Source organism: Schistocerca cancellata, chromosome 8 (genome assembly GCF_023864275.1).
Source record: "Schistocerca cancellata isolate TAMUIC-IGC-003103 chromosome 8, iqSchCanc2.1, whole genome shotgun sequence".
NCBI lineage: Eukaryota > Metazoa > Arthropoda > Insecta > Orthoptera > Acrididae > Schistocerca > Schistocerca cancellata.
The window spans coordinates 258675896-258701654 of NC_064633.1; the positions used below are offsets into that span (position 1 = coordinate 258675896).

Below are 25759 nucleotides of genomic sequence, written 5' to 3' on the forward strand. Positions count from 1 at the left end.
CGCTAACACCTACCAGCCCATCGCTGTAAGTTACTCTTACCCATCCACTCCCACTTGTGCATTCTCACTCACTCATTCAGAAAAATCATTGTCATCATCTTTTAGTATCACTGTGATTGTCACTCTCTCAACCGCAGTCTCCTTCGTTCTGTCCTGCTATTAGTGTCTTCTCTCACTATCAATGTCCCCCTCTTGCTGTGTCTTACTGTTACTATCTCATTCCTTCCTTCCCAGCACTACTGTCACTTTTCATTGTCACTATCTGTCTCTTCTTCGTTGTCATTGTCATTGACTGTCTCTTTCACTGTCAATGCTTCTCACTCATTTCCACTTTCTCCTTCTCCTTTTCCTCTCCAATTGGCACTGACCCCTTCATTCTTTTTCTAGCACTGATCTGTCACCGTCAGCGATTGTTGGTTTCTCCACGTCTGGATGATAATCCAGCTGATAACGCAACTGATGGCCAATTGATAAAAAGCTGCTGCAGTTGCTTTTCTTTTCATTTTAGAACCTTATGAAGTTCACACGACCGGTTTCGACGCTCATATTAGGCCATTATCAAGTATATGAGAGCTATGCAGTAGAGTAGCAACGTCAAATGATTGGGCTTTCGTAAAAAATAATGAGTGGCAGACTAGGAGCTGACATTTAGGAAATTTTGTATGCGGGAAAGACTTAGCACATCGACACAGAATGTTCTAGAAAACTGTGAGTGGGGCGCTGAGTGGGACGCAGGCTCATTGGAGAATTGTTTAGACGGTTTCGTTGGTCGGAAAACAGACAGGAACGTATCTGTTGCATAAGAAGGCGTTATTTGTTGCTGCTTTGTTGTATTGTGGATTGTGTTTTGCGGCCTGGACTCCGTGCAGAGAAGGCTCCGGAGACGGAGTTTTCAGTAAGACTCTGGGAGAAGACGTGAAGCTGTGCACGTGTTCGGAGCTAAGACTAGAGACTTCAGAGTTAAGTGCCGGGATACAGCAGTGAGCGCAAATTCTGCTCTGACAGGCAGCCTGTGCGTTACTCGATGAATAGCAGGCGCAGCCATCTGCGCCGTACGCAGCTCGCATTTCTGCACATCGATTGTGATGAGATTATGGCGGCATCAGTTAGTAGGGGAGGAGTGAATATAGAAGTATTTAGACACTTAAATGCATTCATGAGGGCTTATCCACGATCGCGATAGCAGGCGTAGTTACGTGTTTGTTTTCTTTTCACCATTGTTATAATACAATCACTATGTAGACACCAGTGGCCAAGTCTGACGCCATTTGACGCTATTCGGATGTTAATTATTTCTGAAGCCCCTCCCCCCCCCCCCCACGTCTAGGGTGGAGACAATATGCCACCTGGACCGTCGAACAGTGAGCCAATATTCTTTTCACAGATGAGTCCCGATTTGGTCTGGAGAGTAATTCTCGGAGAATTTGAATCTGGAGGGAAAGGGGAACACGATTTTGGGACACAAATATTGTCGAAAGAGACATGTATTGAGGAGGATCACCAATGGTGGGGGCAGAGATTATGTTGATCACTCGGAAACCTCTTCATGAAATTGTATATGTAAATCGGCAAGGTTTAACAGCCGTCAGGTATCGTGACAAGATATTTGGACCTAACGTGCAGTTGTGTGGTGCTGCGGGCCCAGACTTCTTATTGATGGTCTATAATGCTCGACCTCATAGAGCACAAGTGGCTAATGTTTTCTTGGAAACAGAAGATATTGCACGCAGGGTGTGGCCTGCTCGCTCTGAATCCCATACAACATGTCTGGGATGCACTAAGGAGACGGGTTGCATCACGTCAGCATCCACCAACCACCCTCCAAGATTTGCGAGCAGCTCTGCAGAAAGAGTGGGCGTTATTGCCTCAACATGAGATTGATAATATCATTCAAAGCATGCCCCGTCGTTGCCAGGCCTGTATTGCTGCCAGAGGTGATCACACCACTTACTGAGCACATTAACCAGTTGTCGTAATGTGTGTGTGTGTGAATCACCTTAGTTGGGAAATCGCAGAACATTTTTGTCTACCGTTACGCATGTTGCAGTTGTTTATGTTTTGTATTCTTTACATTGTTTCTACTTTACTATCACTTGTTTACACTGTTTTGTGGCAAAATAAACGCAACGTTGCAAAATTTCCGTTTGTTGCTTTAAATTTGGACACCACTTTACTTAAAAGGCTCAGCGATATTACTCCTGGCATCCTGATGTGGAGTGCCACCGCGTATGGCTTCAGGTCGCAGCTGGTAATCATTGAGGGAACTCTGACGGCGCAGTATTATATCTCGGACATCCAAGTCCTCATGTGCCACCTCTTATGTGACTATTTTGGTGCCATTCTTCAACAGGATAACGCTCATCCAAACTCGCAAGTTGAAAGTGTTTCTGTGAATTGTCTGTTGACGTTGCGGTACTTTCGTGACCAACAGTATTCCCGAATTAGTCTCGATAGACCATGTGTGGTACGAGATCAGACTTCAACTCCGTCCCAGCGCCAGCATTCAGCATATGAAAACCATGTACAATAGTTGTGATACAGTTTTCATGAGATGTGCATACAACAGCTTTATGAGAATCTTCTCAACTGAATCACTGCATGCATGCAGGCCAGATGGGGTGCAACGTCATACTGATAACTGGACTCATAGTGCCAAGTTCTTTGAAAATGTGATACGATTTTGTAGTCACTGAAATAACATTACATAACATCTCAACCCGTGAAGTCCCATTTCGTTTCCTGCTCGTGTTTTGGGTGCTTCACTTTTTTTGTCAGGCAGTGTATATCACAGTGTGAGAAAATGGGAACATTTGTTCCATTTACTGACAACTGATTCTGTCTGACTGAGGCATAAGCATCCAAGCAGAGTTAAAAGTGAAAATGATGAAGTTTTTACGTCCCAAAGAATTTGAGATTGTTAGAGACGGATGAAATTTCAATTCAAAACCTTTTCCAGTTTAAATAGTGCCCTTATCTAGCGATATAGTTGTCGACGAAGTGTTAAAATCAACAGTGTTTCCTTCCTCCTTTTATCGGAAGCAACCACGCAGTGTGAGGTCAGAATAATACTGCTCAGTTCTGTCAAAATGTGCGGCGAAAGCTCTTACGAAGCGCCAAGTGTAAGAGGGGGAGAATGAAAACAAAGCCAGTAAGAATTCTCGATCACCTGCTCCCTCTCTTCACATCGCAGAAGTTGCAGTGGCTATTTGCTAAGCTGTAAAATATCATCCCAATTCCTAAGACATGGCGCCCAGTCTACATTAAATTAAAAAAAATAAAAAATAAAAAAATCCATGAATTGGTTTGCAAACGAAGAAGCTCAGTAAAACAGAATCTTAACACAGGCAAAAATGACGTAAGAAGCCTATCCGGAGCGTAAGCTCTGTTTTCATGTAGCAGGGGAAAAAGTGGGGTAAACGAAACAGTCGCTACGATGACTCACGCAGCAAGGAAACGTATTGATTTTAGAACGTTCACAAGAGGCATTCAGAAAGAGTATCTCGTATGAAAATCTCAACAAAATCGAAATACGTTCCGTAATACAGGTTTTAGTAGCAAAATAACTAATTACTATTGACACTCATCTTGAATTTGTGCTGTATATGGACCGAACGGGATGAGAAAATTTGTCAAAAGTGGCTCTCCATCTGTTGTCAGCAACCGGTTGATACAGAATACTGGCCAAAAAATCCGTGAAAACAAGCGCTTCAGGAGATCTCAACTGTCGGCCAACTTTCCGCAGATTTTTGTTTTACGAATGAGATCGTGACCAAATAAACAACGAGGGTACTACGAAGTTCTGTGCTCATTGAATTTAAAACTCCCTTCTGAGAACTTCAAAATTGAACGGATGACCGCTTCTCTAAACTTTTTCGGTACGACGCGGAAGAGGAGAGCCTACGAAACAGAAACGTGACCTCTTCGTGCTCATGGAAAAATGGTTTGGTTCTTAAAGCTTTAACTGCGACAGACAACTTCAAGATGCTCTAGTGTATAATGTGAAATGTATCTAAAAGTGAAATAAATGACTGAATATTTGCTTTTCCTATCTGACGGCATATGGTGCTAAAGCATGTCATTCAAGTTGTAAGTCGTAATAAAATTATGTTTGAAACAAATCATGAAGCAGTAGGGATAGAAATTTCACCAAAATACGATGAGCGTTAACCAGTTGCACGCCATATAGAAAGACAAATACATCACACGTTATATATTTCCAGTTACAATGTTAATTTCAATGACTGCACAAACTGGTAAGAGCAAACTGGTATAGCAGGATGATTAATTAGTTTCCTTTTCAGATAAAAAGAAAATATTTCTGAAGTGAATTTAAAATGCATTGGTTATTCGTTATCAGAATACGCTACAGACGATCAGCAGCAGAATGGGGGTTGTAAAATTGCCTTTCATGGTTTTATAATATTTCTCGTGATGTAGTGAGTGAAAGAGAAAAGCTACAAAGATTTAAATTTCGGAGGTGTAATGTCTCTGGATTCTACTGCGGCTGCCAGCAAAGATCACTGACATCTAGAGTTGCAGAACTTCCGTAGGCTATCGCAGAATAACATAAGTAAGCGTAGACTACGGTAGTTTTCCTAGTAGGTTTGGACAGTGAAGGTCATACTTGGTTTATCAGTACGTTATGTATGTTGCATATCTATCGGACGTTGCTTCATAACGATCGCCTTCTTTGTGTGTGCTATCAGTGTCTTACAAGATTTTCCTAAAGACAGGAAGCGGAGCACCGTCTAGAAACTGAGTGAAGATTTGTAAAGGAATAGGTAACCTCCGGAATGTTTGTGTTCTACATACAGGGTGTACATAAAGTCCTGGAACACTTTCAATTATTTATTGCACAAGAACCAAACACAATACAGATATCATAGATATGCCATTTTGAAGAGAAACAATGAAAGTTTCTTTTGATGTATACCGCCACAGCGTAGTTTATTAATTTGCCGATAGTCAGCGCTAGTCGCAAACATGGCGAGTTCAAATGCGGCTCGAGCTTTCTGTGTGTTGGAGTTCGACAAAAATAAGTGTGCTACAGCTGTTCAACGGATGTTTAAAACCAAGTACGATAAGAAGCGAGCAACAGCCGCCTCTACCACGTGGTATAGCAGAGCTCCAGGAGAGAATACGTCAAGCGACTGCCACAGTCTACGAAGCCATGCTGGGACGGGTATGACAAGAATTCGATTACCGTATTGACGTCTGCCGGGTCACTCATGATTCGCATATCGAATGTTTGTAAAAAAAAAACTTTCAGAGTTTCTCTTCAAAATACAATATGTATGACATATGTTTAGTTCTTGTGCAATAAATGACTGAAAGTATTCCCGGACATTATGTACACCCTGTAGTTACCACCACTGTCTGTTACTTAAAAATAAACATTTATAGCGAAATTTAACTTACCAACGTTTAATTCAGGTTTTAGTCGAAAATAGTTGATTTGTAAGGTAAATGTAAATGTCGTGTGGCTAGAGCGTCCCGTCAGGTAGACAGTTCACCTGGTGCAAGTCTTTCGAGTTGTCGCCACTTCGGCAACTTGCGTGCCGATGGGGATAAAATGATGATGATAAGGACAACACAACACCCATCCCTGAGCGGAGAAAATCTCCGACCCAGCCGGGAATCGAATCCAGGCCGTTAGGTATGACATTCCGTCGCGCTGACCTCTCAGCTACCAGGGGCGGACATGTGTAACGTGAAACAGAGGAAAGTTGTAGTAAAAATAAAGAAAACAATACAGATTTATCACATACCTCTAGAAAACGCCATTTACTAAAAAAAAGGATAAAATAAAAGAAAACGCAAAACAAAAATATATCAAACATCGCTTCAATACTTCGTCAAACCTAAGTTGATAAGCCAAAACATTATTGCCACTGCCCACCGCAAAGCTGGACGCCTTCTGCTGGCGTTGCGGGCATGTGACGCGGTAACAAAAGTATGTAAGCGGAGCAGACACGGACGGGGGATCATTCTAGCGGAGGTACGGACTGCAAATGGGGAAATCCACTGAGATAAAAAAGGCGAAGCTGACAAAGGGCAGATTATTATTACGCAGACCCTGTGAACGAGTATCTTGAAAACGGCGAAGATGATCGATTGCTCACCTGCTACTGTCGTGAGCATCTACAGAAGGAGGTAGAATGACAGTGGAACTACCACTAAATACTAAATGGTTGGATGTCCACGACTCTTGATAGAGTGTGGGTTTCGGAGGCTTGTCTGCTCTGTAAAGTAGGACAGACGCTGATTTGTGGCATCTCTGCTGAAAGTGCACAATGCTGGTGCAAGCATTTCGGGGCACACTGTTAATCGAACATTGTTGATCATGGAGCTTCGCAGAAGGCCACCCCTACGTGGTCACATGTTGACCCAAAGACATCGTCAAATTACGATTGCAGTGGGGATGGGGACCATCGGTATTCGACCGTCGATTAATGGAAACGTGGCGGCTCTTCGGGTGAATCACATTTTTTCTACACTAGGTTGATGGTCATCACCACAAACGCCGTCATCGAGGTGAACGGCGGCTGGAAACGCGCAGCCCGCCACGGACGCAGGCTGCTGGGAGCAGTATTACGCTATGGGAGACATTCTCCTGCGCTTGCAAGGGACACGTGGTAGTAATAGTCACGCAGACAGTTGCGAACACCTGCGTCCCTTCATACTTGATGTCTTCCCCGATTTCATATTTCAGCAGTATAACCGTCTCTGTCTCGGAGCCAAAACCGTAGCCGGCCGCGGTGACCGAGCGGTTCCAGACGCTTCAGTCCGGAACCACGCGACTGCTACGGTCGCAGGTTCGAATCCTGTCTCGGGCACGGATATGTGTGATGTCCTTAGGTTAGTTAGGTTTAAGTGGTTCTGGCAACGGCCTTGCCGCTGTGGATACACCGGTTCCCGTGAGATCACCGAAGTTAAGCGCTGTTGGGCGTGGCCAGCACTTGAATGGGTGACTATCCAGCCGCCATGCGCTGTTGCCATTTTCCGGAGTGCACTGAGCCTCGTGATGCCAATTTAGGAGCTACTCGACCGAATAATAGCGGCTTCGGTCAAGAATACCATCATAACGACCGTGAGAGCGGTGTGCTTACCCCATGCCCCTCCTATCCGCATCCTCCCCTGAGGGTGACACGGCGGTCGGATGGTCCCGGCAGGCCACTCGTGGCCTAAAGACGGAGTGCTTTTTCTTAAAGTAGTTCTAAGTTCTTGGGGGCTGATGACCTCAGATGTTAAGTCCCATAGTGCTCGGAGCCATTTGAACCATTTTGAACCAAAACCGTACATTATTATTATGTGAACATTATAGTGAACTTACACTGATGTTTCTGCGACCATATTCGCCTGATGTAAATTCTATGAAACCCATCTGGGTCGCTATCACCGCGTACGCAAATCAGCTATCACCGCGTACGCAAATCAGCGTCCCGTTATTTACGCAAATTATATGATCTATGCGTAGACATATAACGCCACATACTTCTGCAAAGCTACCGACAAACTGTTGGATCCCTGATATGTAGAATCAGCGATGTATTTCATTCCAAAGACGGACAAACAAACTATTGCATTAAGCAGATGGTCATAATGTTTTGGTTCATCAGTGTATATAAAACACGTTTTTGTTATTCATAAAAAATCTTTCGCGTTTTTCAGGAAACTCTTGCATTGATCTTGATGAAGAACGTACTAATGAGTATAAAGTAACAACAATAATTACATATTTTTTATGTTTGTGCATGTAAACTGCACTTGCATCTTTGACCACATGAAAGTGCAGATGTTGCGCGATCAACTAATTTTTATTACTTATAAAATGAAATTTGTATTCTGTAAGGACATAAAATACACGATGGACTGAGTGATGTGCACTTCTAATTATGTGGAAAAAAAATCATCGGCTCCCTGTTTCCCTGTTACACATTCATTTATGTTTCCTTCCCTACCAATTCTGCCAATACTTCTAGTAACCTCCTATTTACTACGTCTTTTATGTAGTGTGCCAAAACTACCGAATCGTAGTTTTGGAAGAGCGCAACTCTGCTGACATCGCGAGTCACTACTAGGCACGATGTGTGACGACATCTACACACGCTGCAATCCAAAAATGGTTCAAAAGGCTCTGAGCACTATGCGACTTAACTTCTGAGGTCATCAGTCGCCTAGAACTTAGATCTAATTACTCGTAACTAACCTAAGGACATCACACACATCCATGCCTGAGGTAGGATTCGAACCTGCGATCGCAGCGGTCGCGCTGTTCCAGACTGTAGCGCCTAGAATCGCTTGGCCACTCCAGCCGGCTGTGATTCTTCACACAAGGCTTAAAGGTAAGATGTTCTTATCGTTTGCTTTGAATCTCGTGGAATGTAGTGACTCATAGTGAATGGACGAGGTTCAGCTAATTCCTCCTCGTGCGTCAAGACTAAAGACATTCCATGAGTCATGCAGAAAAACAACTCCATCACAATCTGTATCAGCTGCATATTTACGATCGCTGCTATCTTCTCACGTAAGCGCACAGAATTTGCGTAGGATTACAAGTCGCACGTTTGCGATTCGTTATGAATGGACAACAGAAAGACCAACAGGTTATTGTTTTGATGTCTTAAAAGTACAACGTCAAGAATCTTTGTACCGATATTCCAGAAGAGTCGATATTAAACATAGGTTGAGATGTCTCGTATTCACAAACGTAATGGGAAGAAGGGAAAAATTTTAACCATTTTCAACACGTTCTCAATTTCGGAAAATGCGCCTTTATTAACTGTTGCACTGCAGCGTTACGTCATAGTATGAAAGAGTTTAGTTCTGTGCCTCGTATCTTTCAACTTACTAACTTTAAGAGAGCCAGAAGGTAATACGTTAGAAAATCACGTCATCCAGTTTAATCTATATATTTCCTATATCTCAACGTCGACTATGGCGATTCTGTGTACGACTATGTATTCTGAGTTGGAATTAAAATCCATGGTGAAGAAATAAAAACCTTGAGGTTCGCCGATGACATTGTAATTCTGTCAGAAACAGCAAAGGACCTAGAAGAGCAGCTGAACGGAATGGATGGTGTCTTGAAAGGAGGATATAAGATGAACATCAACAAAAGCAAAACGAGGATAATGGAATGTAGTCGAATTAAATTGGGTGATGCTGCGGGAATTAGATTAGGAAATGAGACGCTTAAAGTAGTGAATGAGTTTTGCTATTTGGGGAGCAAAATAACTGATGATGGTCGAAGTAGAGAGGATATAAAATGTAGACTGGCAATGGCAAGGAAACCGTTTCTGAAGAAGAGAAAATTGTTAACAACGAGAATAGATTTAAGTGTCAGGAAGTCCTTTCTGAGAGTATTTATATGGAGTGTAGCCATGTATCGAAGTGAAACATGGACGATAAATTGTTTGGACAAGAAGAGAATAGAAGCTTTCGAAATGTGGTGTTACAGAAGAATGCGGAAAATTAGATAAGTAGATCACATACCTAATGAGGAGGTACTGAATAGAATTGCAGAGAAGAGAAATTTGTAGCTCAACTTGACTAGAAGAAGGGATCGGTTGGTAGGGCATGTCCTGAGACATCAAGGGATGGCCAATTTAGTACTGGAAAGCAGCGTGGAGGGTAAAAATCATAGAGGGAGACCAAGAGATGAATACACTAAACAGATTCAGAAGGATGTAGGTTGCAGTGGGTACTGGGAGATGAAGAACCTTGCACAGGATAGAGTAGTATGGAGAGCTGCATCAAACCAGTCTCTGGACTGAATACCACAACAACAACAGCAACAGGAGACCACACCACAAATTCGAAAAACACCCCCATACCGAACACCAATTCCTCCGTACTTCACTATTGGCACCTCATTAGACCCCACGCAACGTTCTCCAGGCATTTGCCAACCTCAAACCCTTCCATCGGGTTGCCACAGGGTATAGCGTGATTCATCGCTCCAAATCACCCGGTTCTAATCACTCTTCACACTACCTCAAGCGTCACTTAATACTGTCGGTAAGATGTTCTTATCGTCTACAGTCAGTCTCGTGTAATTCACTGACCGCGGCTAATGTGGCAGCTGCTCGACCGTTGTGTCCTTTCTTTTTAGCTCCCTACGTACAGGTTTTGTGCTGGCTGGACTACTGGTTGCACTTCGGAACTCAGGAGTGATTGCTTCCACTGATTTCATAGGATTGTTTGCAACCACCCTCCGCCGTACTCAGTGATGCCTGTCTGCCAATACGTGAGCTCTGCCCAACCTTAGTTTAACTATGGTGTTTAAACTTCACAATCACGTCACCATCAGTCGAGGTGGGCAGTTTTAGAAGGATGATGATTTTTGATTTGTGGGCCGCTCAACTGCACGGTAATCAGCGCCCGTACGAGGTCCCAATTTTTACGCAGTCCAATTTTTTCACAATCCAATCTAGCCAATGTCACGCATGACGATGATGAGAATGATGATGAAATGATGAGGACAGCACAAACACACAGTCCCCGGGCAGAGAAAGTCTTAGAAGGGTTGAAATATCTCTGATGGGTCTGTTGCTCAGATGACATCCAGTGACCAGTCTACGTTCGAAGTCCATCAGCTCTTCTGACTGACCTGTTCTGCTGCTACTGATTCTATACTGACAACACCATCTCCCTACTTCCTTTTATATGGCAGGTCCGGCTCTCGTGACTTCTAGCCATCAGTTCCGCATTACACAGAGATGTCTGGATACTTTTGAGCAGAAAATGTATAGCTGCAATATGAAAGTGGGCAAATTATCAGTCAAGTGGGTCGATGCAGCTGTTCAGACACGTCTCGGATTACAGAGAGGGGCAAACGTGACGGACAAGAGAAAATCTATTTATTGTAGCCTGTATCTGACGTGTGGTACTGTATGATGTTGAGACAATGAAGAGTTGTAACTCTGCGGCTTGTCTGCACCCTTGTTTCAGGCAAGGGGGAAAACATCTGGGACAGGATGACTCACGAGCACCCAGACTACGTGGATGACGGATCTAACGGCGATGTGGCCTGCGATTCTTATCACAAGTACGAAGAGGACGTGGAGATGATCAAGTCCCTAGGGGTGAGTTACACGCTTGAACTTATGGTGTCTGTCAAATTCTTCTGAACGTGCTTTTCATGGACGTACACTGCATATCATATCACTACGCAGGTTAAAGAGATATTATTCGAGGAAAGACGACTGCATGTAGCTCAAGCAGAACTGTATCTCCAGTTTTCTTGACAATGACCCCGCACCTCTGTCACACACAAACTCATATTTACATGGTGTTTCAGGAGAAATAGTAAATATTTGAAGATGTGGTGGTATAGACTACTTCGAATAAAAATTTTACATGTAACACGTGCCGAATTTTCATTAGTTGAAAAGATACAATTATATGTTAGAAACTAACACAAACAAAAACTCTCACACAAGCTGTTATGCAAAGGGAAACGATTAAGTTAGAAGTTAATTTTAAAAAATCCCACCTCTGACTTCAAAGCAGTTTCAAATTCTTCTGACAACACTACGAGGACTCCTGGGTTTTTCTAATGACGGTGGCACTATCCATAATACCTGCAACGAGCTGCATCTCTGGAACCAATAGAAAGTATACATATGTATATGGAAAGTTTTATTCGAAATACTGTATTCTGCCTCCTACTAAAATGTTTACTGTTCCTCCTGCAGTACCCAATATTTTCCGCATGTATTTCTCAGTGTTCTTCGAACTTGATTATCAAATGTACTTCCTCTTATTTCGAAATGACCAAAGAACATGAGTATTAAGCTATGGATCAACGGAAAGAACACTGTACCTGGCAGTGTGACAAGTGATGTGCACCAGAAGTGCGTCAAACTAGTACGGATTATTCGTTATCTACATGGTTCCCGCAACTGTCATACGTACTATGTGGATGATTTGAAAGCAATAAATACTTCGAACACCAGGAAGTTAGCTTCTGACAGAAGATAATTTATTTGTTAAAGAGACTGGATACGCCTACTGTTTATTGCAAATTATTTATCATAATATCCAGCTAAAATTTATATCTTTATGGAGAATAGCTTTGTACTAATGAATTGTCTCGGATTTTAAATTCACATCTGCTCTACGACGTAGCGCCGTTTACAATCTGATCAAAAGTATACGGAAGCCTGTTATTGGAAATTAATAAGGGATGTGCCCTCCGTTGCCTTTATGACGTCTTGGACTCTGCTGGGGACAGTTTCAGTGAGGTGTCTGCATGTCTGTGGAGGAACAGCAGCCTGTTCTTCTCCAACAGCCGAAACCAAAGAAAATAGTGATGTTGGACAATGGGGATCTGAAACGAAATCTACATTCTAACACATCCCCAAGGACCAGAAGGATATTTTCACTTTGCAGCGGAGTGTGCGCTGATATGAAACTTCCTGGCAGATTAAAACAACGTGCCGGACCGAGACTTGAACTTGAGACCTTTGCCTTTGGCGGGCAAGTGCTCTATCATCTGAGCTACCTAAGTACGGCTCACAACACCTCCTCATAGTTTTCCTTCCGCCAGTATCTCATCTCCTACCAGACTTCTGTGAAGTCTGGAAGGTAGGAGATGAGGTACTGGTGGAATTAAAGCTGTGAGGACGGATCGTGAGTCGTGCTTGCGTAGCTCAGATGGTAGAGCACTTGACCGCGAAAGGCAACGGTAACGAGTTCGAGTCTCGGTCCGGCACACAGTTTTAATCTACCAGAAAGTTTCACGTCTCAGAGGTGATCCACTGGTTCAGATCGTGACTCTAAGCAAGCCAGCCCGTTTCAGGAATGTTACTGTCCACAAACCATTTTCTCACAGATGCTGCTTTATGGCAGGATTCATTTTCATGCTGATCCAGTCACCACCTCAGAAACTTTTCCTGTATTGTGGGCAGTAGGCGATGCTGTAAGATGTCGTCATACCACGCCCCATTCAGCTTTTTCTTCAGCACTATGAGCAGTCCTCACCATAACTATGAAGAACATTCCCATGCCCCAACACCACCTCCTCCGTACTTCATTGTTGGCACTATACATGTTGGCCGGTAACGTTCTCCAGGCGTTCGCCAAAGACAATCTTTCCATCGTATTGCGCCACAGAGTACGGCATGATTCATCACTCCAAGTCCCTCGTTTCCAGCCATCCACTGTCTTGTAGCGTGTCTCTTTATACCATCTCAAACGTCGCTTAGGATTGATTACAGTAGCTTATGACGAACTGCTCGAATATTGTACCCCAATCAAGTCCCCACGCACAGTCACTGTGTTACTTGGCCCGCTGGTATCACTTTAAAACTCACGAGAGATTCTCACCGCTGATTTCAGGCGATTTTTTATCAGCCACCCTCCCCAATACTCAACGACCCCTGTCCGTCATTGTATGAGACCTGCCTGGACTTTGTTTAGCAGTGGCTGTTCCTTCGCGTTCTCACTTCACAGTCACATCACCAACAGTCTACTCGGGCAGCTTTAGAAGGGTTGAAATGCTCCTGATGAATTTATTACTCAGATGACATTCAATGACTAGTCCACGTTCCAGGTCACTGACCTCTCCTGACCTACCTGTCCTGCTGTTGCTGCATTCCTACTGACAACACAACACTGCCAGCCCTCCGTTTATAATGGCAGCTCTGCCTCCCGTGACATCTAGTAGTCAATTCCGCGCCACATAGGATTGTACAAATAACTTTGATCAGATAGTGTATATTGTACCTTAGTCGTTAGGACCGTCAAGTCTGCTTCGCTTATATTTTCCTGGTGAAAAGTTCCCAAAAGGCAGAAAACTCCCTCATAAGCCCTCAGATCAACAGTTTCACGTAAGCGTATACACACTGCATAAACTTTACTATAATGAGAAGCAAACACATAGAACTGACTTAGATGATTTTCTTCGCTACCTCCGAAAGGATGGGAGGTGGTACTTTCTAATTTCAGTAGTAAACACTTGTAGTACAGTACAGATGTCCTCTTTGTGCACAATGAATTGATTTTCCCTGCCCGTTACGCCATACTGATATTCCCGTAGTTTTATGAATACTTTCTACCTTCCACTTCTTTTGTAAAGAACTTATAATACCACAACTTCATTCGACTTTCAGAAGTTTTTTATCTACACTTTGATCTTCAAGATAATTCGTTTGATTTCCAAGATGGTTATAACTTCGTTCTTGTTTCATTATCTTGACAATTTTTTATTTTATATGTTCGACTCCTCTAAACACAAGTAGTTTTGTCTTATCAGCAGAGATCTCCATACTATAAACTTGGTTCAACTTGTGCTCTGTTGTTTCCAGTTTATTTTCATCATCATATACAGTGTTTTTGAACTGTTCATCACAGTGTAAGCAATGGTACATTTCTATGTTACATGATAATTTAAAAATAAAAAAAATTCAATATATTTGTGGCGCCATAGAGAGACCTAGAAGAAGCCAAAGAAAATAAATAATATTAATTATTGTTACTAAGGCGTTAGGGAGCTGATTGGAGAGTGTGCTGGACGAACAAAATTGTAAATACTTAAACTGTAGCTTATTATAAAAAAAAAGAATCGAACACTTTACAATTAGAAAAATACGCAATTTAATAGAGGGAGCACTGATGACTAGTAAATAACGTAGTTAAATCCAGTGCTCGGCACTTCAGTAAATACAGTTCTTAAAATGCGTGGGTAGGTGGGGAAAAAAAAAGTTCGGCGCACGTAAGTGGCCCCAAAATAAAATCTCCTTCCCTTTCTTATGAGAGCAATGTGAAGTATGAAACAGCTGCACCAAGAATTATTAATTGGCATAAGGCGTTTCTTGTTAACAGACAATTACATGTCAGGAAGTGCAGTTGATCAACTAAAATAACTACACTTAGCAATTGCGTAAATTACCACAGCGAAGCTCCGTCTAATTAAATTTTGCATACAAATTTTACTAACGAGCAAGATGTCTCGCTCCTAAAGACCATCTTACGGGAACACCGACCTATATCAAGTGAACAAAATTTCTCTACATAAAACTTGAATAACATTTAAGACACATACAGGATAAAAGAATCAACGGCCGTCGACCAAGCAAATAAGTTTTACAACGGACGAAGATGCTATAGGATTTAAACGAAATTCGGTTAGGAACACAAGATGCCCATTAGCCATTAGTAATTATTTTAAGGCACCTTAAGCTTGCGTCAAAACATGTCTCCTCAGGCAGGCAGACTATCATGCTTATAATCTCAGAGAGTCTTAAGGCGCAATGACTGATAAAAAATCACTAGGAACAGGGCGTGAAGTTTGTGAGACCACCATGGCCGATTGCCTAAAACAATAGGGTGCCGCAAACGGCTGAACCAAATTATGCTAAAAAAAGCCTCTAGACGGTGTTTCTTAGATTCACTTAGGTGGTTTTTAGAGGCAATCAGCTGTGGTGTATACACTACTAGCCATTAAAATTGCTACACCACGAAGATGACTTGCTACAGGCGCGAAATTTAACCGACAGGAAGAAGATGCTGTTATATGCAAATCATGAGCTATTCAGAGCATTCACACAAGGTTGGCGCCGGTGGCGACACCTACAACGTGCTGACATGAGGAAGGTTTAAAACCGATTTCTCATACACAAACAGCAGTTGACAGGAGTTGCCTGGTAAAACGTTGTTGTGATGCCTCGTATAAGGAGAGGAAATGCGCACCATCACGTTTCCGACTTTGATAAAGGTCCGATTGTAGCCTATCGCGATTGCGGTTTATCGTATCGCGACATTGCTGCTCGCGTTGGTCGGGATCCAATGACTGTTAGCAGGATATGGAATCGGTGGGTTCAGGAGGGTAATACGGAACGCCGTGCTGGATCCCAACGGCCTCGTATCACTAGCAGTCGAGATGACAGGCATCTTATCCGCATGGCTGTAACGGATCGTGCAGCCACGTCTCGATCCCTGAGTCAACAGATGGGGACGTTTGCAAGACAACAACCATCTGCCCGAACAGTTCGACGACGTTTGCAGCAGCATTGACTATCAGCTCGGAGACCATGACTGCGGTTACCCTTGACGCTGCATCACAGACAGGAGCGCCTGCGATGGTGTACTCAACGACGAACCTGGGTGCACGAATGGCAAAATGTCATTTTTTCGGATAAATCCATGTTCTGTTTACGGCATCATGATGGTCGCATCCGTGTTTGGCGACATCGCTGTGAACGCACATTGGAAGAGTGTACTCCTCATCGCCATACTGGCGTATCACTCGGCGTGATGATATGGGGTGCCATTGGTTACACGTCTCGGTCACCTCTTGTTCGCATTGACCGCACTTTGAACAGTGGACGTTACATTTCATATGTGTTACGACGCGTGGCTCTACCCTTCATTCGATCCCTGCGAAACCCTACGTTTCAGCAGGGTAATGCACGACCGCGTGTTGCAGGTCCTGTACGGGCCTTTCTGGATACAGAAAATGTTCCACTGCTCTACTGGCCAGCACATACTCCAGATCTCTCACCAATTGAAAACGTCTGGTCAATGGTGACCGAGCAAGTGGCTCGTCACAATACGCCAGTCACTACTCTTGATGAACTGTGGTATCGTGTTGAAGGTGCATGGGCAGCTGTACCTGTACAGGCCATCCAAGCCCTGTTTGAGTCAATGCCCAGGCATATGAAGACCGTTATTACGGCCAGAGGTGGATGTTATAGGTACTGATTTCTCAGGATCTATGCACCCAAATTGCGTGAAACTGTAATCACATGTCAGGTCTAGTATAATATATTTGTCCAATGAATACCCGTTTATCATCTGCAGTTCTTCTTGGTGTAGCAATTTTAATGGCCAGTAGTGTAGTAAGCGAAACACAATCATAAAGCCCCTCTGGCCAGTATCATGTGTAACTGAAATATAGAACGCCAAAGTACGGCCAACATTTTAGCTCAAGGGGTTGCAGACAAGCAAAGAATGACAGTAGCTGATCAAACATACAGAAAGAATTATCTAAGCCTGGTGGGTGGCAACGCAAACAAACAAATAAATCACAATAAGCTCTGACGAAAAAAAAAACACTGCCAAGGAGGAGTTGTGCGACATAAATGGAATGTAATAAGCATGTTTCTACATCTGAACGTTGTTTATTCAAATTTCGCGGCAGTCGCGTATGTGTGACGCTAGTAGTGCCTCTGTGAGGATGCAAATCAGGTTTGCTTCAAACACACGTGAGCGTTTATTACCTTTGAGATTGGACGTGGTGAGTCGCTGCTAGTCAAGAATGCCTTTAAGGCTACGAAGACGCCATTATCAACAGCTCACTGAGTTTGAACGAGGTCGTGCAGTAGGACTACCAGAAAATGGATGTTCCTTATGCGGTGTTGCAGAAATACTCCGCAGGGATATAGCCATTGTAAGCGATTGCTAGCAGCGGTGGTCACGAGAATGTACGGTCGGAAGAAAACCAGGATCTGGACGGCCACGTGGGACTACCGACAGGGAAGACCATTGTGTTCGGCGTACGGCCATGGCGCATAGTACTGCATCTGCAGCAGCAGTTTGAGCAGCATTTGGCGCCAGAGTGACACAACGAACTTTTACAAATAGGCTCCGAACCAGACGCCCTGTAGCGTGCATTCCACTGGCCCCAAAACACCGCCGTTTTCGTCTTCAGTGGTGTGAAGTGAGAGCTCAATGGAGAGTGGGATGGAGGTCTGTTGTGTTCCCTAATGAAGTCTGCGCCTACCTTGGTAGCAGTGATGCCGTGTGTTCGTTAGAAGGAGGTCGGTTGAGGACCTTCAACCAACCTGCCTGCGTGCTAGAAACACTGGACCTACAGCTGGAGCTATGACTGGGGTGTGATTTCGTATCACGGCAGGAGCACTCTCGTGGTTATCCCACGTACCCTGAATGCAAATTTATACGTCAATCTGGTGATTCGATCTGTTCTGCTACCATTCATGAACAGCTTTCCACAGTGTCTTTTCCAACAGGATAACGCTCTCCCATATAAGCTGTTGTAACCCAACACGCTCTACGGACTGTCGACATGTTGCCTTGGCTTGCTAGGTTACCAGCTCTGTCTCCAATCGACGACATATGGGACATCATCAGCCGACAATTCCAGAGTCATATATAACCAGCATTAACCGTCCCTGCATTGACCGACCAAGTGCAACAAGCATGGAATTCCATCCCACAATCTGACACCTAGCACCTATACAACACAATGCATGCACTTTTGCATGCTTGAGTTCAACATTCTGGTGGTACACCGTTTATTAATGTACCAGCATTTCACATTTGCAATGGCTTATCTGATAGGAGAGCAGTATGCTGACCCCATGACCCTCGATAGTGCAACCAGTGACGCCATTGGTGGAGGATGACTTTGAACCACTAACAATGTGCATGGATTCGTTAAGTTGTACATCTGTCTCTTTCACATGTCCACTGCTAAGCCAGACAGACACACATAAAACCCATCATACTACACACCACCGAAAATCCTGCAACTCCCATGATACAATTACCCCTGGCAGTCTTCATATGCTCATTCCTTTATTGTTCTCTGTGTAGATGTTAACAAATCAGCAATAAATCTTTTAACCAAAACAAATCACTATGTGCGTTTAATGTTTGAATTTTTAGAGGAGGGGTGAAATAACAATTAAGAAAAAATTACGTTACTAATAGTTTTGTAGGAATGCTATATGTCATGATGATAAAATCCGTCCCTCATGTTCATTAGTTCTTGAAATGTAACTGATGTTGTCGAAATTCTCCTGTTTGTCAAATCGCCTGTTCATTTGGTAACAGAAAATAATAAATGACGATTCTGCGTAAGTTACTTTCTAACAGGGGCGCCAAACCCGTATTTTGTGTTAATAAGACGCCTTGGCCGCAGAACACTGAGTCTCGGGCCAGCTTTCCACATAGTGGAGAAATTGCAGCTTTGAGTTTTACGGTGTGGGACGAGGGCGCCACCACCCCTCTTTCATTGCGCTGGGCGTGTTGTAGCTCACTCAAAGAAACCGAAGCTAACTGAATTATTTTCATCTGCTACAAAAGTCATATTTGTCTGAGATGCGACATTTAATCACCACTTGCCGCGCTTTATTACTCCCGTGTGAAGATAAACAGAAATATTCAGAACGGTTCCGCAAAATCATATGCAAAGTGCATATTTGTGTATTAGAAATGTAAGGTGGGCGAGTGATGTGGGTCTTGCATTCATTGTGTAGGGGACGCACCGGTTGCCACCCTGCATACTGTCCCTTGGGGGTGTCAAACATTTAAGCTTTCAATAAATGCATTCAGTTATGTCACTTATTTGATACTCGTGAACTCTATCATCAAAAGCTATAGATGAACTATCTGTATGCGAATCGGGCCTGGTGATCTACCGATAAAGCGTATGCCTGGAAACCGAGAGGTTGCAGGTTCGAATTTCAGTCGGGCCACGGCCTTCGTTCTAAACTAGTCCCCAAAGATGTGAGTAGTCGCCAGAAACAACACGTGCTTCGGATTCCGCTCTAAACTCTATGTCCCCTTTCCCTGGTTGGATAACTAGGTTAGGTTAGTGACACACAATTCGCTGAAGCGGCGCACTACAGAAAGACTTGCATCAAGCGACTGGGCCACCCGAAATTATTATTATTATTATTATTATTATCTACATATGTAGTTAAGTTTATGTGGTACCCTCAGAGTGTAAGTTCTATTCGCAATTGTCAGGTTTTTTCGGATGATAACAACTGACCGCAGCTATTGTCAGCCGCGTTGGTGGAGGAATGGAAGGACATACCACAAGAACTTTTTACCAACCTTTTGGCCAGCATGGGAGCACATTGAAGAGCATTTTAACGTTATCAGTACGTGGGCGAGTTTGTCGTCCTCGTAGGGCTGGTAGTGTTGAGAGCTGAATTTGCTTGCTGGGCCGGATGCGAGTCAGTGGGATGAGGACATCACACAGTCGCCCCATGGGACCTCAGGTGCAAAGACAAGGAGCGCGTCGCCAGAAATGAGAAAGGCCTAAAGCTGGGAATTTGGACGGCTGATGCTCGCATGGCCTTTGTTCAGGAGATTCACCAAGAATGACGGAGTGTCAGACAAGCCGAAAGATGGCTTCTTACTGCTCTTCGAGAACCTATAATTTCACAGTCAAATATTATAGCAAATCTGGATACATATTCAGCCTCAGAAAAATGAGGCGCATTCGGTGACACAACAATGTTTCAGTATCTTTGATATTACATAAGTAAATATTTCACAGTGTAGGATGCAATATTTTGTGGTTTACTTATTCTAGGATTGAAGACAACTGTGTAAGTTGAAATGACATGTTTAATGTCGCAATATTAGCACAAAAATACACGCTTTTACACAGTTTTCAATGTGAGAACTAAAAAACGGTTGCAGAATAACGAATCTCGTCGACATCAAAAAGTGAAATAATCCTACAACACCATAATATTAAATATTAACTCTCAGAAGGTTAAATTATCCTAAACACGACAATGTTAAAGTTTAACTAGAAGCTTTTTTACAAAATTGTTCCTACACTTACGTTATGATGTTGGCCAGTACTATGAAAATCATCCGATTCCGGTTGAAAGTTCAGTACTATTTTTAGGATGATAATCAGGTCTACGGTGGATAGTTAGTTATGTGACAAATTGAGCAAAAGATTAACCGAGGTCGCTCGAGTTTACAGTGGACACAAGCTGGTGAACCAACAAGTCTACGCCTCTGCACGCGGTATTTGCCTTCAGCTGCAATGAGCTGTCGTCTGCTAGGCCGCTCTCTTCTGCTTAAATTCCTATAAACTCATTACACCTTTGCTGAATTTTCCAGCAGAAACTTTCCCTATGTTTCTCGTTATGCTAGAGAACATATACTCATCCCTAGTCTTGGAGTGTGGCGATATACACGTGCATGGTTGGAGCAGCGTGCATATTGTAATTCCCTTTCAGTTCTCGCAAGAACAATTAACTAATTGGCTTGTTCGTTTCTCCACAGTTGGAGCTAAACGATGCTACAGCTAATTTAAAGCTGGATATCAGCCGCTGTGAATGCAGTGTTCACACAAATTACTCCTCTGCGTCAAAAAGAGCATTTTGCGCTCCGTTCTGCACTTGATGCCAGTTCACAGATGAATCCCCGAAAATTTCCGTCTTGTCTTACTCATAGCAAACCTGTCTCCCCACCTGGGTTCTTTCGTTCTTCACGTCACAGCATTTTTCGACCAATAGGAGCGTTCCTCTTATTTTGTGGAAACTCTCTCTACTAATCGCAAGATCCCTACTATTAAATTGCATCGAAACTTTGGCTCTTTTCTCCTTCCTAGCGCGTTTCCGCCCATTCCAGACACCTAAATGCGTACACTGACCCTCTCACGTGTGTACCTCTCGCTGGACACATAATCGAAAATGCGTCACTGATCTTGTTTTGTAACCATTTGGAGATACGAAATCCAGTTTTCTAAACGCTTTCTTTCCTGTCCTCCCTCAGATGGGCCATTATACTCGCTCTCCCCATCTGAGCCACCTGGTTGGTCGTTGACTTTCCGCCTGTGACACCCCTTTAAGTGGTTTCTGTGGTACCCCCTGTAGCACGGCCTTTCCTCTGTCCTCGTCCCTCTGAGTTCCAAACTAAAATGCCTCTCACTGCTTGTCTCAGCTTCTGCTCAAACATGGATTATTGGAAAGGTGTGTTAATTACTGTTGACTGAGTGTCATCCCTTTTTGCATTACATACTGATAGGCAAATTTGTTCATTACCGTTGAATTAAGTTAGGTGTCATATTCACCTTCCCGTTGCGATGTACGTATAAAGCTCTCATGTAAGGTGCAAATCTGACCTCTTTACAGCAGTGAATAAATTTTTTTGCAATAAATTTCTGTATTGACAACTTTTAAACATTTCATACAAAATCTCAGATGATAGCATTGCACCATAGCTATCATTTCCGAAAGCTAAATATATGTGTATATTTTATTTCTTGGTTTAGTATATTTTTTATACCTTTTCATTATGCAAATGTTTGTCAGAACATCGTATCCTCCACAATTACACAGCAAATGATTACAGCACGAGTACCTCATGTACCTCATATTATGTCATATTTGAGTATTCATTTAATGAACAGCTTACTATACTGCCAAAAATTTATTTCAGTATTAATTACAATTGATAATACAAAAGAAGTGGTCAGTCCCGTGTGTTAGTTGACACTACCTCTGTGAAATAGTGCCGGGAAATTCTTCCGACACACAAGCCTATATAATTGTATAAACAATATTTAATAACAAACTGGTGTCATTTATCATGAGCACACTTGCTTAAGAATACTGGCGTATTTATTTGCGGACAAACGTTTATTTATATTTATTGTGAATGGGCTGAGTGTGACAATGTTTGTAACATTTGTTTATTTAATATTATTGTAATATATTAGTTTAGTCTGAGAGGTGGTCTCGTTGAGCCAGATCATGTCTCGAGGGTTTAAGAACGACGTCATTTTGTTGGGGACAGCCTTCAGCTAATGCAAAAGTAGACAGTATCGGAACACCACGGGAGTCAAATGGAGACAGGCTATTTCGAATGAAGAGCGCTAGGGAGCGATTCTGCAGATTCGGATGTTCATGCTGGAAGGAGGCATATCTGGATGTGGTGACAAGCGATACTGATTCTGGACGGTGAACAGTCCCTACCATACTTCGACTTCTGTGGGGACTTTATATTTTGATAGGTCTGATTGTGCTCCAGAGTAGAACTCTGGACTTTTTCTGCTTGTATTACGGAACTGAGTATAGACAGAGTATGAGTTACTATTGTTTATAACGGGTGTGTTAATTTGTACACCATTATGTTGTACTCCGAACCTTTTTGAGTTGGTGAATATTTCGTGTATTGTGATCACGAAATGGACTTAGTTTTCGCATTTTTGACAACAATTTAGTTTGGGGATTTTGCTACCATTCTCGTAAGGTTGTCATTGTAACTTTACTGCACTTGGCAAGGGTATTTTCTGTCTATATTTTAATCGAATATCGTAGGATCACTTCCAGTTTATGTGAGATGTTCTTCCTTGAATAAACATTATTCAACATAATTCTCTGTAGCCTACGTCATTACAAACAGTGGAATAGAGCCCTTGTTATTAAATTATTCATTTAAGTTTTATTTTGTATTAGTGTGTATTTTATAAAATAGCAATTCTAGCCAGTGCACAGACTATTTAACTGAAGGATCGTAGCTGCAGCTTATTATTTGCAGCGAATTAGCTGCGGGGTATGAAAGCAGACGTGTGCGGCTCGCCCCTATGATTACGCTTTTTAAGCAGAGCAGTGCATAGCTCAAATACCTAAAGTATAAGTAAGCACAGCTAAAAACACAACTGGTTTGTTCGAATGGAACTGTTTAGAAGAGCAACTACACTAGCAATAACCGTTAGGTACAGTCGCCGCATGCACTGCCCTCTGCGGCGATCCCATATCCTACACTCCTGGAAATGGAAAAAAGAACACATTGACACCGGTGTGTCTGACCCACCATACTTGCTCCGGACACTGCGAGAGGGCTGTACAAGCAATGATCACACGCACGGCACAGCGGACACACCAGGAACCGCGGTGTTGGCCGTCGAATGGCGCTAGCTGCGCAGCATTTGTGCACCGCCGCCGTCAGTGTCAGCCAGTTTGCCGTGGCATACGGAGCTCCATCGCAGTCTTTAACACTGGTAGCATGCCGCGACAGCGTGGACGTGAACCGTATGTGCAGTTGACGGACTTTGAGCGAGGGCGTATAGTGGGCATGCGGGAGGCCGGGTGGACGTACCGCCGAATTGCTCTACACGTATGGCGTGAGGTCTCCACAGTACATCGATGTTGTCGCCAGTGGTCGGCGGAAGGTGCACGTGCCCGTCGACCTGGGACCGGACCGCAGCGACGCACGGATGCACGCCAAGACCGTAGGATCCTACGCAGTGCCGTAGGGAACCGCACCGCCACTTCCCAGCAAATTAGGGACACTGTTGCTCCTGGGGTATCGGCGAGGACCATTCGCAACCGTCTCCATGAAGCTGGGCTACGGTCCCGCACACCGTTAGGCCGTCTTCCGCTCACGCCCCAACATCGTGCAGCCCGCCTCCAGTGGTGTCGCGACAGGCGTGAATGGAGGGACGAATGGAGACGTGTCGTCTTCAGCGATGAGAGTCGCTTCTGCCTTGGTGCCAATGATGGTCGTATGCGTGTTTGGCGCCGTGCAGGTGAGCGCCACAATCAGGACTGCATACGACCGAGGCACACAGGGCCAACACCCGGCATCATGGTGTGGGGAGCGATTTCCTACACTGGCCGTACACCACTGGTGATCGTCGAGGGGACACTGAATAGTGCACGGTACATCCAAACCGTCATCGAACCCATCGTTCTACCATTCCTAGACCGGCAAGGGAACTTGCTGTTCCAACAGGACAATGCACGTCCGCATGTATCCCGTGCCACCCAACGTGCTCTAGAAGGTGTAAGTCAACTACCCTGGCCAGCAAGATCTCCGGATCTGTCCCCCATTGAGCATGTTTGGGACTGGATGAAGCGTCGTCTCACGCGGTCTGCACGTCCAGCACGAACGCTGGTCCAACTGAGGCGCCAGGTGGAAATGGCATGGCAAGCCGTTCCACAGGACTACATCCAGCATCTCTACGATCGTCTCCATGGGAGAATAGCAGCCTGCATTGCTGCGAAAGGTGGATATACACTGTACTAGTGCCGACATTGTGCATGCTCTGTTGCCTGTGTCTATGTGCCTGTGGTTCTGTCAGTGTGATCATGTGATGTATCTGACCCCAGGAATGTGTCAATAAAGTTTCCCCTTCCTGGGACAATGAATTCACGGTGTTCTTATTTCAATTGCCAGGAGTGTATTAAGATGCAAGTCCCGGATTTCGTAATGTCCAGGGGACCATCATAAATCGCGGTGACTTGAGTATAATTATTGTCCTTGAATAACAGTGTCATTTCTGTTCGTCAAAATGCTTAATGAGTTCTGTTGCCTGCTCTGCTATACTGTTCTTTCTATGCACGGTCAAGTTTCATCAAGCGTGTTATTTGGCAGTGACATCATGTGAAAGTTACTTTTGCCTTAGAGTTTTGCACACCTGTGCAGTTATATAATTTTATTTTTTGGCGGTTATAATTGTTCTGCTGTAAAGCAGAAATACCAACGTCAATGTTATTGTTTCAGGTTGACATTTACCGTTTCTCCATTTCCTGGGCACGGGTACTCCCCTTGGGTGACGTCAGTCAAGTCAACCCATTGGGCGTGGAGTACTACAACAAACTAATCGACCTGCTGATTGCCAATGGAATTGAACCTATGGTAAGACAAACTACCTCAACAGACTGAACTATCTGGATGAAATAATTTTGTAATACTAAGTAAATTTGACTTGATAACAGCAACCTTTCTTCTTCGAGGTAGGTAGATGCAAATCAAGTGCGCGAAATTAACAAAAATAATTTTAGTTATTCGAGGATTTATCACACACTATCCAAAGACAGACTTTTGCTTCAATCTGGTCCCATACACAAACACATCATTGCACACGAAATTATACCGTGATTTGTAATTCTTGTCTGCATGACTCAAGACGAAGGAACAATTTTTGCCCAGGCGCACAAAATAAAGTGAATAAGACTATATAATGCGCTCTAATATTGTGTCAGGTCACCCCGAATGGCCAATGGGGCTTCGCATCCACAAGAATACATTA

At 43.6% G+C, this 25759-nt stretch overlaps 1 protein-coding gene across 1 annotated transcript in view; it reads left to right on the forward strand.

Moving 5' to 3' along the window:
- The window catches only part of LOC126094753 (myrosinase 1-like), a 317488-nt gene that overhangs the window by 49239 nt on the left and 242490 nt on the right, over positions 1–25759 (forward strand). Inside the window, exons 2-3 of the mRNA XM_049909304.1 lie at positions 10954–11087; positions 25231–25365. Coding sequence (XP_049765261.1) covers positions 10954–11087; positions 25231–25365 — 269 coding nt within the window. The remainder of the gene's footprint in view (positions 1–10953; positions 11088–25230; positions 25366–25759) is intronic.